Below are 18,374 nucleotides of genomic sequence, written 5' to 3'. Positions count from 1 at the left end.
AATTCATTTTTAGTTTAGGGTGGCCAGTTACTGACAGGTGGCCAGTTACTGGTGAATTACCCTACACAAAAATTGGGACTTACCATCTATGTGTTATTCCAGCCAACAGGTCGTTTTTAACAACGAAATTGGTTTTACATAGGATATTATAATCGCATTTTATTTCTTCATTTTCATTACTTAAGTTCATTTTTTTTCAGTATTATCTCGCGTGATTAACTACTAGTTCAACTAGTTCAACGAAGTTTGTGAATGTAGATATCTCACTATTTAGTTTTGTCATACACCAATTGTTACCATAGTTCGTGATCTCAAAACGGTTCTTTGATATATTAATTATATTATAGTCATATCATTATGTTAATGTGATATTTATTGTCATCGTAGCATTAAGTCCGCCTTTTGTACGATTGTATTTTCTTGCAATAAAAATTAAATTAATATTATATTACTTTATCCACGATTAATATTTAACAAAATTTACCAGCGGGGCTCCAAATAATAACTTCTGTCAATTTTGAATATATACATAGATGGTCAACCAAATCTTGTCAGTAGAAAAGGCGGCAAATTTGAAAAATGTAGGCGCGAAGGGATACTGTCCCATAGAAAATTTGAATTTCGCGCCTTTTTTTACTGACAAGATTTGGTTGACCATCTATATACGGTTTGGAATCACTTGTTTTTACGCAACACACGGCCGTCGTGAACGCTGCTCGCACTATTAGTGCTTGAGAAAAGAGACCTAGGCTCTCCGAAACATCTCGCGCGACGCGAGTGACTCAAAACAAGTGAGTCCAAACCGTAAAATTATTCAATGTTAGTATGTCTCACAACAGTTTTAATTCGATTTCTGACAATTTGTTTTTTTATTTTCTCCATCCCCTTTGTTAGAACCATCATGATCAGTTGATCACAATACGAGTATGATAGTGTCACGTTCCTCAAAGAGCAACAAATCTGTCACGGTGACAAATTCAAATCAAGCTTGAAACGCTACTCGCTCCTCCGCCCATCTCCATATCCGCGTCACTTTCTTCAAAGAGCGGCAAACGAACGGCGCGGCGTTTGACAATATCCCCGTCGGAAGGTCAATTTGCTTGCATTGTGCAAGTTAGGCCGCTTGCTCACTACAGATCAGGCAGAGTTTCACCATTGTGCACGTATCGTATACACTAATAATGTAACTGATATGCTGTGAGTTTTAATAAATTGTGATCTATTTACATACTTACATACCACGGTTAGCTCATGATGATCCATAGAGCATATTTGTTGAAGATTTTTTCATGACAAGTACTTAAGCAGTTAGTAATATTACAGTCGCCATAGACGCCTGCAACAACAGAGGGATTGCAAATGCGTTGTCGGAATTGACGATTAAGCTGTTTTCTTGAAGTTTTGATGATCGCATCAGGACCGTTCCGATGCTTGATGCGTGGTGACTAAGTGCGTAGTAAGTCTTGTATTTGACATAACTCATATAGGTACCTACATACCTTTATCTGTTTTTAGGCTAGATATAGTTCATAGCAGCTCTAGACAGGATCAAAGTCAACTACAAAAATTTACTATGTCTTAGCTTAAACTATATCCTGGCTGTAATGTCAATCCACGTATGTATATGTATTTGTATGTACTATGTCCGTCACAGTGGCTGGTGCTGAACAAAGCTCGCTGCCATCAATTATGGCTGACAGACCGACGCGGAATTAGCACACATTGATATCCAACCCCTACCTACACCCTACCCTAACCTACCCCTTTCAAACTGATGATTTTAGGTTTAAGAAAAAAATAAACCGTAAGTACAACATGATTATATTTTTGCAATTATAAATGAAAATAAATATTGAAATAAGTTCCTTATTAGGTAACGATGCTGCGGACGAGCTTGCCAGACAAGGATCGGGTGCGGGGGCGATTGGTCCGGAACCGACTCTCCCGATACCGTTTCGCGTTTCGCGAGAAGGTACGCTCAATGCTGCTGGCACGCACAGGGAAACTACACACAGAACACTGGCTAAACCAGACTGGATGCAGACAGGCCAAACAAGCTATGCCTGGCATCAACGGTAAGCTCACAAGGGCACTCCTTCAACTAGGAAAAGTTCGACTGAGTATGGTAACCAGTGTCATAACAGGTCATGGACTTTTTAACAAACATCTTTTTATAACAGGTGTCACAGATAGTCCCCTATGCCGTGGATGCATGGAGAAGGAAGAAACAGCCTCTCACGTGGTGTTGGAATGCAGCGGAGTGGCCGCATACAGGGCAAAACATCTCGGATCCCCGAGGTCATACTCAACATCAAAGGTTTGATAGGATTCCTCGAGGAGCTGGGCTGGCAGGACTAGCCCCTATCACGCAAAATAGGCGCAGGACGTCGAGTTGCGGAAAATCGCCCGTACTACAATACTATACAATACAAGTTCCTTATGAACTCGATCACCACCTCGCAATGGCGAGGTATAATATGTCATGCTCGTTTTTCCTCTCGTGCCCCGGAACTCAAAGACAAAATTAAAACCCAATCAAACCCTGTCGTAAAGTGACAAATAACACACACAAGTCGTTTATAAAGACCCATCATTTCGCAATCTCATCCTGTCAACACCTATCGCGTTTGTCCTCTTAATCGCATATCTTCATGCGTATACGCATACCACTTGGTAAACTCGAAACGCCTTATATCCACTTACACAACTTCTATTTTGAACTCTATAAAATACTGTTTAGGGTTTAAATTAGAACGCATTTGTCCTTTAAAACGAAATCCTATATCCCTCATTTTGATCCTTAGGAAAGGGGTTTTAGAGTTGAAATTGCAATAGGTTTTCTTGCATTTATTCGTGTTTGATACACAAACGTGAACTTAATATTTTGAACTTTATGAGGGTGTATTAGGGTTGAAATTTGTATGGATTTCGATACAATGAGGGGCTATGCGCGCGCACGCATAACTGGTGCTCAATAGCAAGGAAATGATTTGTATGTGACTATGTGTATTATGAAAGTGGAAGTAGATGGCCTGATTAAAGAGCTTAGGGTTCAGAGGGCATTAAGTGTTATATAGCACTACATTTGCTTTAATACTTTGTAATTGTAATGCAATTTAAACAGAGTGCGCAGAAGAGCGAGCGAAGCGAGCATGCCGCGGCAGAGGCCAGCGAGCGCCAGAATAGAATTAACTTGTTAACCTACAAAAATTACTTTTTTAGGGTTCCGTACCCAAAGGGTAAAAACGGGACCCTATTACTAAGACTCCGCTGTCCGTCCGTCCGTCTGTCACCAGGTTGTATCTCACGAACCGTGATAGCTAGACAGTTGAAATTTTCACAGATGATGTATTTCTGTTGCCGCTATAACAACAAAATATACTAAAAACATAATAAAATAAAGATTTAAGTGGGGCTCCCATACAACAAACTTGATTTTTGACCGAAGTTAAGCAACGTCGGGCGGGGTCAGTGCTTGGATGGGTGACCGTTTTTTTGCTTGTTTTGCTCCATTTTTTGTTGATGGTGCGGAACCCTCCGTGCGCGAGTCCGACTCGCACTTGGCCGGTTTTTTGTTTATAAGTATTTTGTATTAATCTAACGAAATCTTTCTACAACCTAAACCTTGGCTTTTAAGTGGATGTCCAAACATACACTTTGGTTGGGATGTCATTAGAATTAATGTGTTGACTAATTGTAGTATGACTTTTTGGTATGTAAATATATTATAATATGCGGAAAATTGGTTGCGAAGAGACATTCGACAAAATGTTTTCGGCAATGATTTAGGTAACCACACGCGTGTGCACTCACTCATTTGTTTTTACATATTTAGTTGTCAATATTTTTTGCTTTGTGGATATAGTTTCCTATTCTTTACAATAAGTCGCAATTACATCGTATGCCCTAAAAATCGACTTCTTAAGTTACGAAAACGTTTGATGTTTCGTGACTCAACGGAAAAAAACAATAAAAAAAATTTCAGGACAAATGTATATGCCGGCCAAAATGAAGTGCTCTTCAATCCAGCCAAAAAAAATCTACAGTGAAATATAAATGGGCCCAGACCCAGACCTTTATTGATATGGTAATCGCGAGCGTGTGCAGCGCGTGCACGGTTCCAATTAGTGCGGCGTGTATTCAAATTGATACATCCCCTATGTGACTTCCCTCATGTCCCTTTTAGTAAGAGAGGGGTGGGGTGATGTTGACTTTGTATTTGTCAATGATGTTTTATGTACATGTTTTTATGTATTATTACATATGTATTCATGTACAACAAATATACCGTGGTGGGGCCTGTAACATGAGAAAATAATTGTAACATAGATTGTACTCTTCAAATGATGCCATTTTAGGTCAATAACTTTTAAAAAATATGAGGTCTTTAGACTTCTTATTTTCATAATAAAATAAATATTATTTTCAATGGACGCTATCATCATTGTATTTAACGTTGTTTGTCACGCTTTAAACATAACAAAATTCGCAATACATTGCGTCTTAGAATTAACTTCAAAGTGTACTATAATACAAGTTACTTATTAAAGTCGCTCAACAAATGTCAGTACAGCTTACTACAGTTTGATTTAAGTATTGCTCCTGTTACGTACATATACGACTACTGGAATCGAAATTCACGCGCGGATTACATCATTTAGATATAATTTTGATGTACAGTCCGCAGCAGAAGTTGCTAAGCGGGCGAGGTGTTCAAAATTACCTTGACACGCGCTTATTCTCTTAACAATAAAGTCGCGTCAAAATCATTTTGAACACCTGGCCCGCTTAGCAACTTCTGCTGCTGAATGTACACATCTATTTCAGCCTGTAAATAGTTTTCTAATATAACTGATATATATCCATATACATATGTAACATATGATCTATATTACATATAGTGCATTCAAATATGTCCATGCATTGCGGGCTGACATTGCCAGAACGGACTCGGGTGGATCGGCGAACTATTTTAATTACACTGGCGAGACGTGAAATGTTACCGCAGATGAAATGGGTTGACATTCTTACTGGGCCGTGGTAGATTTATTGTTTGGTCGGTTTCTGTTTGCGTTCTATTGAATTACAATACAATATACCTAATACAAATCCTCTTTACAATACAATATACATTGTACGAAATCAAAATAAATTAATGAATAATATGAATGAATGAGTAATCTAACTCTGAAGATTATAATTCTTGAGATTAGTTGCCAAGTGGACTCCCGGCTCCCATGAGCAGTGCCTGAAATGCCGGGATAACGCGAGGAAGAATGATGATATCTTTTTAATTAAGCATGCGGCGCACCTGATGGTAAGCGGCCACCGTAGCTTATGGACGCCTGCAACTCCAGTCCAGTCCAGGGTGTAACATTGCCCACCCTTTGAAAACCTGTACCTACATTCCTTTTTTGAAGTACTCCTTATAAAACTCTAACTTCGGTGCAATTGTATGGGAGCGACTTTAGTTTTTGGCGACGGGTTTGTGTAACTCTTCAGAGGGGCTACCGCGAAAACCGAATTTCTCAAATTGCGGGAATCTTTCTCTATTACTCCAATTAAGACGTAATTAGAGTGACAGAGAAAAATGCCCGCAATTTGCGAACATCGATTTTCGCGGTTATAGTCCAGAGCTATATAGTTTTATTTGACTTTCCTATTTAATATCACAAATCACATTGACGTCGGCAAAACCCGATGCCCCATCGACCTATTTTAGCAGGAAATCCGGTAAAACCGGTAAAAAACAAAACGGATTGCGACCTAACGAGCACCGATCTAACCACTACGAATATTTGATAGGGAAGTGTGATTATCGATACATCATTACTTCTCGATATCGATATTACATATAAGACGATATTTCGATCGCAAAAACAGATAAATAATGAGGCGCGTGGTTATCCAAGTAGGCAGTGGAAGCTGATGAATCTGTTTTCGACTGTACCAAAACTGAAGCTAATTTGTTGCAGACTTCGGCCTTGTATCAAGTGTACAGACGTGTAAGCTGCGGAATTTTTTCAAAAAGTTGGAATAGTTTTCGGAAATTTCAGGAAAGTTTTATATTGCATTTAGTTTCGAAATGGAAAATTTTTGCATCTTTCACCATACCAGCAAAATTTGCATGGTGTCGTGTTTCAGAGGTTCCGGGGCAAACTCCTGAGTTATGCAAATAAATGAAATGAAAATGGTGTTTAGTTTTATTTTAGGTTAATGAAATTTATATGTAGGTAGGTATGTCTATGCGGTATATTTGTAATATGCATGGCCCTAATTGCCCGATTCAAATTTTAAAATAAATAAATAAAAATACGTCACTCGCCTATTGTAGGCTCTACATCTACATATTACCTACATATTTATTTACATGTTTTTGGCCGATTATCTACAAACAACCAAATATCTCATAATCCAAACACAGGAAAATGAATATCGATAGTCGTACACGTTAGTCGCATCCCTATCGCACTCGTCGCGAGTGGTCGCATAACGAGCGAGATAACGAACGGCGCATTGTTATCGATGCAATCGGCAGCTGACGAATCTGGCGTCGACTGTACTCTTTATACACTCAGTAGCAATCATCATGTGATTTTGACAAAAAAATCATTTTATTCTTGGTCAACCAGATCTTGACAGTAGAAAAAGGCGGCAAATTTGAAAAATGTAGGCGCGAAGGGATATCATCCCATAGAAAATTTGAATTTCGCGCCTTTTTTTACTGACAAGATTTGGTTGACCAGCTATAGACACCATCGCTGGCTGATGTGCTTTTTTTTAAAAATAAATGATTTTATGTTTTAAACCTGAGTATTTCATTTAATAGCATAATTACATTTTAATAACTTAAATTTTATTTGCAGAAGTATGCATCTGCATTCAAAGGTGTATGTGAAGTCCCCAATCCGCATTGGGCTAGCGTGCGGACTATAGTCTAAGCCCTCTCGTGCATGAAAGGAGGCCTGTGCCCAGCAGTGGGACGTATATAGGCTGAATTCTTATTTATTTCTTAAAATGTCCTTTCAAAAACTTTCAGCATTACCTTCACGGTCTGAATCTGCAATGCTCACCTTAAATCCCCGTTCTCATATCTCACACCTCACACACGCTAGCACACACATAACTACAACATAATTATGCCCGACCCAACGATAAGACAGCAAAAAGCGAAATAAACCGGTCAAGTGCGAGTCGGACTCACGTTCCAAGGGTTCCGTAGGTACATTATCCAATTTTTAATAATGTATTTTTTTATGTGAAAAACCCGTAGGGGTCGGATCAAAAACAAATAAGTAATTAACTCCGACTCACGCTTGACTGCACATTTCTAATAGGTTTTCGTATCTTCTATAGGTAAAAAACTATATTGGGTAATTTTCCAAAATTTTAGACCTAGTAGTTTCGGAGATAGATAGATAGATAGAATACCTCGATCTCTTCCAGACAACCTTTGTGTAGCGGAAACAGATAAGGGGGGGGGGGGGAATGGTCGGACAGCCAGACAGACAGACGCACGAGTGATCCTATTGGCTCCTCTACACGAGCGCCGGCCACTCCAAGGGACGCAGCCATGCGGTAGAATGAGATAGCAATATCACTTGCTCCCTCTAACGCATAAATGCGTCCCTTGGAGTGGCCGGCGCTGGCCCATCGTGTAGAGGAGCCATATAAGGCTTCCGTTTTTTCCTATTGAGGTACGGAACCCTAAAAACGCCAAGCCGTATTAATAGAGCAAACGAAGGGACGTGAGCTCGCATACATTACAAGTATCCCTCACTCGGAAGCAAAGGTCTTAAGCGCCATGCATTTTCAAACATACTACCAAAGATAATAAAGTGTATACATAGAGAGTTACTGTCATGGTAATAAATTATGTAGCCACAGTACATTTACTGCCATCTTTCGACAGAAGATTAAAACTGTTAGAACGCCATTTGACTTTGATCCTTATTCTTTCACTGATATTGTGTCAATTTGTTAAATGTTAAAAATTAACGCCATCTACTCGACACTAGGCCAAAGGTAATTGCGCCATCGCTGGAAAATATTGCACCATACCTTTGGCCTAGTCTCATAGAAATAATAAGGATCAAAGTCTAATGGCGTTCTAACAGTTCCAATCTTCCGTCGAAAGATGGCAGTAAATTTACTGTGGCCACATAATTTACTTTGACAATCCGCCTCTATTTCAAATTCTCTTTGATACTACGTTTTGATTTGACTGTGACGTCCCTGCTAGGAGTGAAAAGTAGTAAGCGCCATGAGTTTTCAAAGGTTAAAAGACGTTTTTTATGGACGTTGTGGTGATATGCCCGTTCGTGGAAATAAACGTAGTAAGCGCCGCGTATTTGAAGAGTTTTAAGACTTTTTGGAAGTATGATGTGATCCTACTGTATGAATGCCGTGCACTGTGTGAATTAAGCGTATAATGAAATGCATGTGTAGGTATGCACGACGTGTTCTATGAGAGATGTTGTATGAAAAGATTCGATTCAAAAAGCTTCCGATTTGAATTTACAAATTGATGCTAATTCGATAAATGATCACACTTTGACATCATACGTTCAGAACTATAATTATACAGGTGATTTGTAATTCGACCTCCCTGAACGGGGTCTCATTCTAGGCTTCTAGAGCTCATATTCAATGATTTAAGCCCAGTCAACTATAATGGTCTAAATTCATTGATTTTAAACATATTTGAGTATTTAGTTATTTAAAAAAAAATCCGCAACATTTGGATTTTTATAGTAAAAAAAAATGCTGATATAAATTCCGAAAGGCATAAAATTATTCTAAAGTTTTTGTAATCGAAGACTTCATAAAATTAATGGTGATATCTAGCGTGATAAAACAACACGGTTTAAACAATAAGTAACGTTTAAAACAACGCGCATTGTCTTGAAAACTCAACATTTCAGTACATTGCTGCCATTATTTATTTTAATTAGTAAATTTACGGTTTTCACGCATTAATGGATTCGCAAACAGTGCGGTACACCGTGCATACAAAACACATGTTTTAAAATCTCCACTCCAAAAACTACCTTACGTTAAATATCATTAAGTTGATTTTACAATAACGTTCCTCAGCTGACTTTAAGCCCACAAACAGAAAGGGACTCTATGCCAAATTGAAATAAGGTCTAAATTCTAATTCAGTAGAAAGGTCACGTATTGTAAACATTTATACAGGGCGGTTATTATAATAAATTGTTTTGCGGTCGTGGTCATTTGTCCCCGTTTTGCTGAATTCGGCAGATTACACCCTGTATATAATTTTTGGGTGTGTTAGCACATTTTGTTTTGAAGGATTAAAGTTTAAATAAACGTTGTTATTCTTAGTCATTTATTTTGCTAGATTGTACCTATTTAATACATTATTCGAAAATTTGGTAGAACTTTTTAAACTAGACAACTTGTAAGTAATAACTATTTAAGGGCGCCCTCTTTGTAACCGCAGCGTCATTCACTTTACTGTACAAGCGAGCGCTCGAAGCTTTCATCGATCAAGACGAGATAGTTCCTTTCACTCCGCGTAGATGGCGCTTTGCTCAATACATGTATATACGGTCATGCTTCCTTTAGTTGACTTAATAAAAAAAAACAACGGGTTGCACTCCGGGAGTGCCGACAGAAGTGAAAACTCAATGACTAGTCCAAAATTTCTGCAGCACTATGTATAATTGACCCATCCTCCTTTCTATTGAAAAACTTTAGTTCCGGAATTGGTGATCAGTGAGCTTGTTTAAAATTCGAAATTCAAATTTGTACCGTTAATTGTTTAAAATTCGAATAGAAATTGTAAAGTTACCTTGCAGACCTCGCATCTAAATATATTTGGTCATGATATTTTGAGTTTTATTCGCCAGTATTAGAGTTCACTTTTATTAGCGATTTTATCAAGATGTAGCTTTATTGAATTATATTTGTGTGATATATAAAGTTAGAATATAACTGTGAGATCCTCGTATTTCAGTCCGTACAAGATTAGAACCTTTTACATGTAATGTCATTGAGTTTTTCTTTATTGATTTAAATGCCATCTAAATGAGTGGCCATCTAAATCTTACGGTCACGTGATCGCCTTACGAGTATCGAGTTTATCATTTTTCCCCACCTCAAAAAGTGCCCAGCGCCGCTAAAGAAGTTTTCACTTCAAAAAAATGAGCTACTGAATAGCGTAGTACCTATAGTGGTAATCAAGGTTTTATCGCTTAGTCTTACAGTATTTTCTTACGTCTTGAAAATCAATTCTGGATTGCCAGCTTAATGTTTTTTTCATATGCCACTAAAAAAGAATGATAACACAGTCATTCTGTTCTTTCACGACCAAAATACTAATGCAAAATTATACACAAGCATCAAGTCACTTCTTTCAATAATGCTACCGCTATATGAAAATCGAGCAAGACCCAGTCGGACTCCCGCTCTGAGGGTTCCAAATAAGTAGCATTACTAATATAGGTAAAGGCTGCCCGCCATTTGTACTTCTTTGTGAGTACCTACCTACCTATAATAAAGTTAAATCAAGACAAATTACATGTGTCCAAATACCGTCCCCAAACATCAGACCGGTAGACGAGCGAGTTCCACTTGCTCTTCAACTTGGCTACTTCCTGTCGGATCGAGCGGGCCAAACCGCGCACTATCTCTAATTTATAGCAATGTCCTACTCTAACTACCCGGTTACATGCAATAATGAATCCTTACCTGTACAGCGTCGTCCAAACACCGCCCCCATGCGTCGCTGCGATCCACGAGCGAGTTCCACTTGCTCTCCAACTTAGCTACTTCCCGTCGGATCGAGCGAGCCAGGTCGCGCGCTTGCTCTTCGGCCGAGCGGTAGTTGCGTGAGTCACCTTCGCTGTCGCGGCTCGCTGTGAACAAAATAAAATAAAATAAATAAATTAATGTTAATTCGTACCTATAGAGGAGCAGCAGAAGTAATAATGAAGAAGTTATTTGTTTTGTAAATAGCCTTTAGCAAATACAGAATAGGCTTAGAAAACTGAAACAGACGCTGCAACCCCCAGCGTACTGCGTCGTGATTATTAAATGATTCTATTAAATAATCTACCGCCAAAATCATAAGAAAGCAGGGAATGGTAAGTAATATAATAATATTGCACGCCATCTATCGCCACCAGTTAAAAGCTTTGAGTAAATTAGCCGCTGCAACCCCCAGCGTGCTGCGTCGTAATTATTAAATTCCTGTGTCGGAATGCTTGCGCCACGTGCCGAGCCGAGCCGATTCCTATCCTATCGCGTAGCATAGTAGTCTGGTCAACCAATGTATCTTTGACCTTGAGGTTCGTAATCCAGTTTTGTCTTTTTGACAAACCTTCAAGTCTAGAGATAAGTTTCAAATAATTCATATTTCGGCATCAGTTAACAAACTGAGTTTTAAAAATCCGGTGGTTTTTGGCAATTTCAAAAGTAAAAAAATGTTTGTTCATGAGAGATTCATAACTTTTAGGGAGAAATTTAACCGTAAAGTCAAATATTACACAAAACCATATTACTTAAAATAAACCTACAAAACTCGATTATTAGCCTTTATTTGTTCCATACACATACTAAATGACTACGAGATTCTTATGGATCTTACATGATATTGTGGGTTGTGCTGGGATACGCAATAACAATAAGCCTTTTAACGTTTCAAAATTCAGTGAATAGGAACCTTGTGTGTTTGAAGGTCTGTCACCTTACGGCATCAACAGAAAATTTAAAAATGACATTGACATTTCACGCCTGTAAGCAGGTGCCTCCTACAGTTCACGTTCGCATTCTTGCACGTTAAAGAGTCGGCGACTTTCTGGCCTAAATCGGAAACTTAAAAACGACTTTGATACTTTGTATCAATAAATTCTTCATCATATATGCATAGAGTTGGACCAAGCTAACTCTGCATGCTATTTGCAACGACAAAGTATGGCAGTGTCATCATGAATGTCAAAGTTCTAAGACAATGTGACGATTTCAATGATACCCTCGAGTATCGAGTAACAAAGTGAAGACTTTGTTTTATTGAAGATTGTAAAGTTAACTTAGACGTCTAGTTTGTGCTTCCAAGCGGAAGACATGAGATGAGCAAATATATCTAAATCGGTATGTAAATCCCTTTTGTAATTACACGCACGACGTCCGTAATAGTCCGGTGTCGGACTACCCTCAAGGCGCAAACTTCGTTCCGAGCAATTTGCGGCCGAGATGGGATGATGCCAAGCATTGATTAATATGGAAAAGTGAACAGAAATATGATTAAAAATCGGCCAATCATGTTGAGCTATGCTAGAACCGATTGGTTAAATTTTAAAGCGAAAGCACGAATTTCCCGTTTAAAAAATATTCTGTATGTATTCAAGAAGAAGAAAATTGCAAGGTCTATTATAATACTAATAACATAATTGTATAAATTTTGTAACGTGTGTCACTTAATCATCTATTTTAGTTGTTTTATTAATTTAAATTTTAATGAAAAAGAATATAAATCTTACCCTTTAAAGTATAAAGATTAAGAAAGTAACCCCAAATCTAAATAACACAGCAAAATAAAAAGAAAACCAAAACAATCCACAATATCACTAACAAAATACTCAGCAAACTATCCACTATTCGTGCCATTACGACAAATTGCATTGTTACTCTCAACGGTCCTCAAGGCGAGTCGGGCGAGCCACTAGGCGAGTAACTCGCCCGTGCGAAGGCAGCACAGACATGTTCCTATTGCGCAGCCGAGTCCAATTTTTACAAGAACCAAAGTAACTACAGGTTGATTGTGAGGTCGTGATACCGAAGATCAAAAATGTATTAAGATCATACTGAACAATGGGACCGGTATGAAAGTACTCAAAAAAATATACAGCGTGTTTCATTTAAATAGGTCAGTATGGGAAAGTCTGAAACTATAAGAGATACGAAGATCTGTTCTTAGGAACTATGTCATCGATTTTAATAAGAAGAAAAACTGCATTCATACATTTAAAAAAAACTTGTACTCAGTCGGGCTAGCACATGATTGGCGCGACAGTATCTCGCGACGAGATAGACTACCCGTTCCTCTTTTATTAACATGGTTAGAAAAAGACGGATTGTCTATCTCGCCGCGAGATACTGTCGCGCCAATCATGTGCTAGGGGTGCAGGTCGGGAATCGAACCCGGTTGTTTTGAAAATATAAACTTACACTATTTCTATTTAGATACTTTTAAATTTCTTAATAATTCACAAAGATCAAGTTAAATCTATTATCTACCACGTAATATTAGCCAGAATCTTCAAAATATCAGGCGAATCTTAAAATGAAATAGGGCCCGATTCGGATTTTGAACTAGACATCTATTAGACATCACCAAGATACGACAACGATATGTTTAAGATCTTGCCTGTCAAATTTGGCATTTGTGCGATTCTGGAGATACTCTTGAACGGTTTCCACAAGATATTATTACGATATTTTAACGTAAAAGTGACATTTGTTGCCCGAATTGAGCTGCAAAAGAGAACGAGTTGAAATCTAAACTACAAACGCATCTAGCACATATCGTATCGTTCTCTAGTCTAGAACGGATCTTGTTTTCCGAATACCACGGATAGACAACTCCTTAACTTCTAATCTTAACCAATCAAATGTATTGTAATCACTACATGGTATAAAACAAAGTCGCATCCCGCTGTCTGTCTGTCCCTATGTATGCTTACATCTTTAAAACTACGCAACGGATTTTGATGCAGTTTTTTTTATAGATAAGCAGTGATTCAAGAGGAAGGTTTATTTATATTTTTTTAACCCGTGCGAAGCCGAGGCGGGTCACTAGCATTGATATAAACGGTCGACTCGTCTGCACTAAAAATGTTAGGAATAACATTTCAGTCGTGTTTTGCTTTTTGCATTAGTAATACTTTCATAGTTAATTTTACGGTGCGCGCACATATTAAGTAGGTACATATTGAATTAAAGAGTAGATGGCGGTAGAGTTTATTTTCTAATATGATACTGGCGCTGTTCAGATATATCTGCGCATCCTCTTTACTCCGGCATTTATAAAGGAGGTATGTACAAATTGTACATCTCTATTTCGCATTTTCAACTACTCAACAGTTATTTGGAAGATATCGCTCTTTGGCGATAAGACCGCTTGTTATTTACCTCTACTTTTTCTTTTTTAATATGTTTAAGTTGTAAGTTTTAATTTCCGCCGTTGCATAAAAATCTTAAATACAAGGAAAAGCTTTACGAGACACGTAGCGATCGCGTAGCACCATTTTCCGCTACATACGATATTTGTTTGCTACGGGCTACGGCGTAACACTTTGTGGCAAACCTTAAAAAACGGATGGGGAATTCAGATTTAACATCGTTATTTTTTTAAAAGATAATTGTATTTATTTACACAAAACATCAGCAAGGATGCTGATACAATGCCTCAAGGGCCTCTTTTAGATTTAAAGTGATTCGTGATTAGATTTGTTATTGATACTCGTATGCCACGATCATGTGAGTGAGTCAACTCGTTCTCGTACTTATTTATAACGTGGTCTATGGGCCTTAGTTGCCTGAAAATAAATGATATTGAATTTATTTAATTTAATTTAAAACAAGCAAATATGTAATATGATATGCGGAAACAAAAGCTTGCAACATTTAAATAAACTTCTTTTAAATTTATTCTCAAAGCTAGCACATAACATGCTTGAACATATTAATTAAATGTCAGAAAACAGGCACATCTAAGTTAAAAAAAAAACCAAAGATCTAATTAAGCTTAAAACATCCGGTCTTTAATAACATTACATTTGGGCATTTTGTGTGTGAAGGTAGCAGGGCCAGATGGAGATTACTTTAAACCGCCTTAACTATTTACGAGTACAACGATTTTCTTCCCGTCTGTATGTTCTAACCAGTGTGGTTACCACCAGTTTGGCACTGACATAAACGCTATCTTGAACGTAACTTACTTTATATGCGTCTAGCTGGTACTCGCATATTCACTAATATAGCGAGATGTATAAGAAGTAAATTACGTAGACGTTAGCGTATATGTCAGTTTTGACACTGTCAGTGACTCATGGTACACAGTAAGTATATTCGTGGCTCTGTGAAATGTACACATCGCGATAAGTAAAAAAATGTAAAAATAAAAATAAACTTACTACAAAAAATAAAATTAAAAATAAATGACACAAATCTAAAAAAACCAACTTACCTAGTGTACATCATTTAAAAAAAGGCAACTATGTGTCAGGTAGGAAGAGATCTGCAGCTTATTTTGGCCCGTTATCTTTAGTACTTAAAACTTTTTTGAATAGCCACCCTACACGCAATCTAAGTAAATTAATTGAAAGTGTAAACCGGCAACCGGATTATTCGGGTTAGTCTTGGATTTGTGTAAATAAATTTAATCCTCCTTTGGCCACGCAAATGAGTACGGTTCAAAGAAAGTTTGTTACGCCCTCTATCTCCCACGGAAGAGAAATAAACTACTCATAAAAGCTAGGTTTTCAATAATCATTTATGTTTACAATATAGTGATAATTAACTGTCACATAGGTACTTATACATTATATGGCAGCAATACAACAGCTCGACAAAAGTAAAGCTCATCAAAAATAAATTTGAACTGTCAAATTTATTATTTTTCATACCTCGATTTCCTCCTTTACATATTTCTAAAACTATTATTCAGGGTCACCACATCATAAATAACAAGAGCGCAAACCCGTCAGCGTTATCGACAAAAATGGCGGGTCCTAACGAACGCGCCTTCCTTTTTCAAACGCCATAGGTCCCCCGAAGTCGTTCCATTTTCAAATTTATAGACCGGCCGGCGTAACGGACGCATTTGCGCGAATTTCGGCCGAGAAGTATTCGAAAGTTAAAAATCTGAATATTGATTGTATATGCATCATAGTGTATCTCACCCACGTTTCTAATGGTGCGAGCGAGTTGCATTGAGAGTGCTGTCAATTGTCAAATCAATATCAAATATTTCAAAGTTCGAATGTCTCCAACGCATTTATGACGTGGTTTTGCCGAGAAAATACTTGTTTTTTCGATGTTTGGATAAAAAAAGTGTAATTTAGGCGCCCGCTCGATGTTGGTTTGAGGGTTGTTCGTTTAACAGCTTAGAATGAAGGTTTCTTTAGAGATTTCAAGTCAGATCTAACGAATACGCTAAGCCAGGGTACCTATATTTTATTTATTTTCTCGGACCTTGTACTTATATTAAAGTCAACGTTTTTTATGTACTTTCAGAACTCATCATTACCTATATTAACAAAAAGAATTCCATTTTATTAACATAGAATACTCGTAAATGATGTATGTATAAATTATACACGAAGTAGAAAGTTAAAAATTAAATTATAATTTAATGATATAGGTATTATCTAAATTTATATTTCGTGATATCTACTCATAATCGACTACATTAGGTATATTTACTTACGTATGTACCTATACCTGTAAAAACTTATGTAAAAACTTGCCCTATTGTTTTCCACACATTAGCCTAAAATTAACTACATGTGACTGTACATACATAGTATCGTTGTGGTATGTCAGTTCGTTAGCCCGCCATGCAAATGTGGAGCGCTGTGTTTAGTTTCCATCTGGTTCACGAATAAATCCATGTTACTTGCTGATGCTCTGATTTATTTTTATTTGCAATTGGTCTAAATTTAAATGTGTCAAATGTATTTCTATTGAAAATTTATTGGAGGTTTTTGAAACAAGTTCTATTGCCGAATTATTAATTAATTATAATTATAATACATCATCTAAAAAACTAGGTGTATATAGTTTTCAATAACCCAATCTTTTGTCGTAAATCCGCAAATAAATGTGATTTCTATGTGTATAGGTACCAATTTTTATTTATTTGACTTATTACAAAATTCGACCTAGATATTCCATTAAGTATAGCCCAACTTTCTCCCTTTAAAAAGTCATTTAGGTATTTCAATACATCGACTTAAATCCTCTCTGATGAACGTATTTACATATATCGTACGCGTATGTCTCGAAAGCAGAGATCAAAGCGTAGCAAAAGGCTGTATAAAGCCATTAGCTTGCCGGCGACAATCCACAAATCGCCCTGTGAAACCCTATTGCTTTGCTTGTCAGAAGGAATACATTAGTGCCTAGAACACCGCCCTGAGCGACACCCGTATGTTAATAAGTCGACGATATGTCACAAGATTAAACAGTTTCAACTTGATAACATCATAAATCAACATATACGGATGAGAAATTCTGAGATTTTACTATCTCAGGTGTAATGCCATGTTAATTGCCTACGAGTATGTTTTTATAATGTATCTTTTGCCTCTGTACTGTCAGAAAGACTTTTACTGTTCTTGTCTATCATGCTTTTACTAAGAATTTGCAAGTTTTTTGATCTTAATTTAAGTAGTGTTATGGATTCATTATAAAGTAGGTACATATGCAAATTTCAATCAGTAGTGTCGACGGTGGCAGTATTTTTATTCAGCTGTTTCAAAAAGCATCAAAAGCTTTTGACATCCAAATTTATATCAGAAAGAGCTGAATGCTGTTCAAATAAACTAAGAGTGTAGTTTTAGGAGCGCTGATAAGATACGTAGTGTGAGCTCGTGAAGTTTTGTAAAGCTCTGCTTTACCATAGGAAGAACAACAGCTGCGTATTTATCTACTTTTTACACTGTTTAGACCAAGGGCCTAGCTTTAACAAAACTTCCAGAAGACACAACACACATTTTAAATTTATTTTTTGTGGCCTCCAAAGTATTAAATATCAACTTACGTTCAGTGTCACTGGTATCAGAGAGAGGAGGCTCGTTGGCGATGTACTGCCTGCCGCTGAGCAGGTTGCTCTCAACGACTGGTCGCTTGTCTTCCAGCTGCCTTCGGAACGCGCGGTGGTCGTCCTGCAAAAGATGTTATAACGTTAACATGTGGTTGCATAAGCTTAATGTTAAGGAATATGCTCCCATTAACATCAAACACAGGGAAAACAAATATATTGATCAAAGGGTAAATAATAACTGAAAATCTAAATTCTTACTTATAAACTAAAGTTTAGTTACTAAACATATAAGGACGTATATCCAGCTCATCAATGAATATTATATGGGTCCTAGAAAGATATTATATATGCCACATAAACTATCTGTGTCTGATTACGATTAGTCTATAGTATTTTTCTTATATTGTTTATTTGAGATTTCTATGACTGATCATCTTGGACAAGAGGACAACTTCAAAAGGTTGAATTTATGAACTAGCATAATGGATATTCAACAACTCAACTACAAAACGTGAAAAGGCATAAAAGGAGACAAATAGCTGTATAGATGAAATAGGTAACTTTAAAGAATAACTCATTC

General features: G+C 37.2%; 2 protein-coding genes across 2 annotated transcripts in view; one reads left to right on the top strand and one right to left on the bottom strand.

The window, feature by feature from the left end:
* Nucleotides 1–18,374, bottom strand: part of LOC134652110 (dystrophin-like) — a 115,808-nt gene that overhangs the window by 77,923 nt on the left and 19,511 nt on the right. The window contains exons 3-4 of the mRNA XM_063507310.1: nucleotides 17,792–17,915; nucleotides 10,717–10,883 (exon numbers count right to left, since the gene is read on the bottom strand). Coding sequence (XP_063363380.1) covers nucleotides 10,717–10,883; nucleotides 17,792–17,915 — 291 coding nt within the window. The remainder of the gene's footprint in view (nucleotides 1–10,716; nucleotides 10,884–17,791; nucleotides 17,916–18,374) is intronic.
* On the top strand, nucleotides 1,878–2,405 carry LOC134653684 (uncharacterized). Its single transcript, XM_063509107.1, has 2 exons — nucleotides 1,878–2,144; nucleotides 2,181–2,405. The coding sequence occupies exons 1-2, from the start codon at nucleotides 1,880–1,882 to the stop codon at nucleotides 2,321–2,323; spliced, it is 408 nt and encodes a 135-aa protein (XP_063365177.1). The 5' UTR covers nucleotides 1,878–1,879; the 3' UTR covers nucleotides 2,324–2,405.

This window comes from Cydia amplana, chromosome 1, assembly GCF_948474715.1.
Source record: "Cydia amplana chromosome 1, ilCydAmpl1.1, whole genome shotgun sequence".
Taxonomy (NCBI): Eukaryota; Metazoa; Arthropoda; class Insecta; order Lepidoptera; family Tortricidae; genus Cydia; species Cydia amplana.
The sequence above is the reverse complement of the archived record's forward strand: the minus strand, read 5'-3'. Positions and strand labels throughout refer to the sequence as shown.

Excerpts from the sequence above, each read along its gene's own strand:
- LOC134653684 (XM_063509107.1), top strand. The coding sequence starts at position 1,880 with ATGCTGCGGACGAGCTTGCCAGACAAGGATCGGGTGCGGGGGCGATTG. Across the intron at positions 2,145-2,180 it reads GGTAACCAGTGTCATAACAG|GTGTCACAGATAGTCCCCTA; the intron begins GTCATGGACTTT and ends TTTTTATAACAG.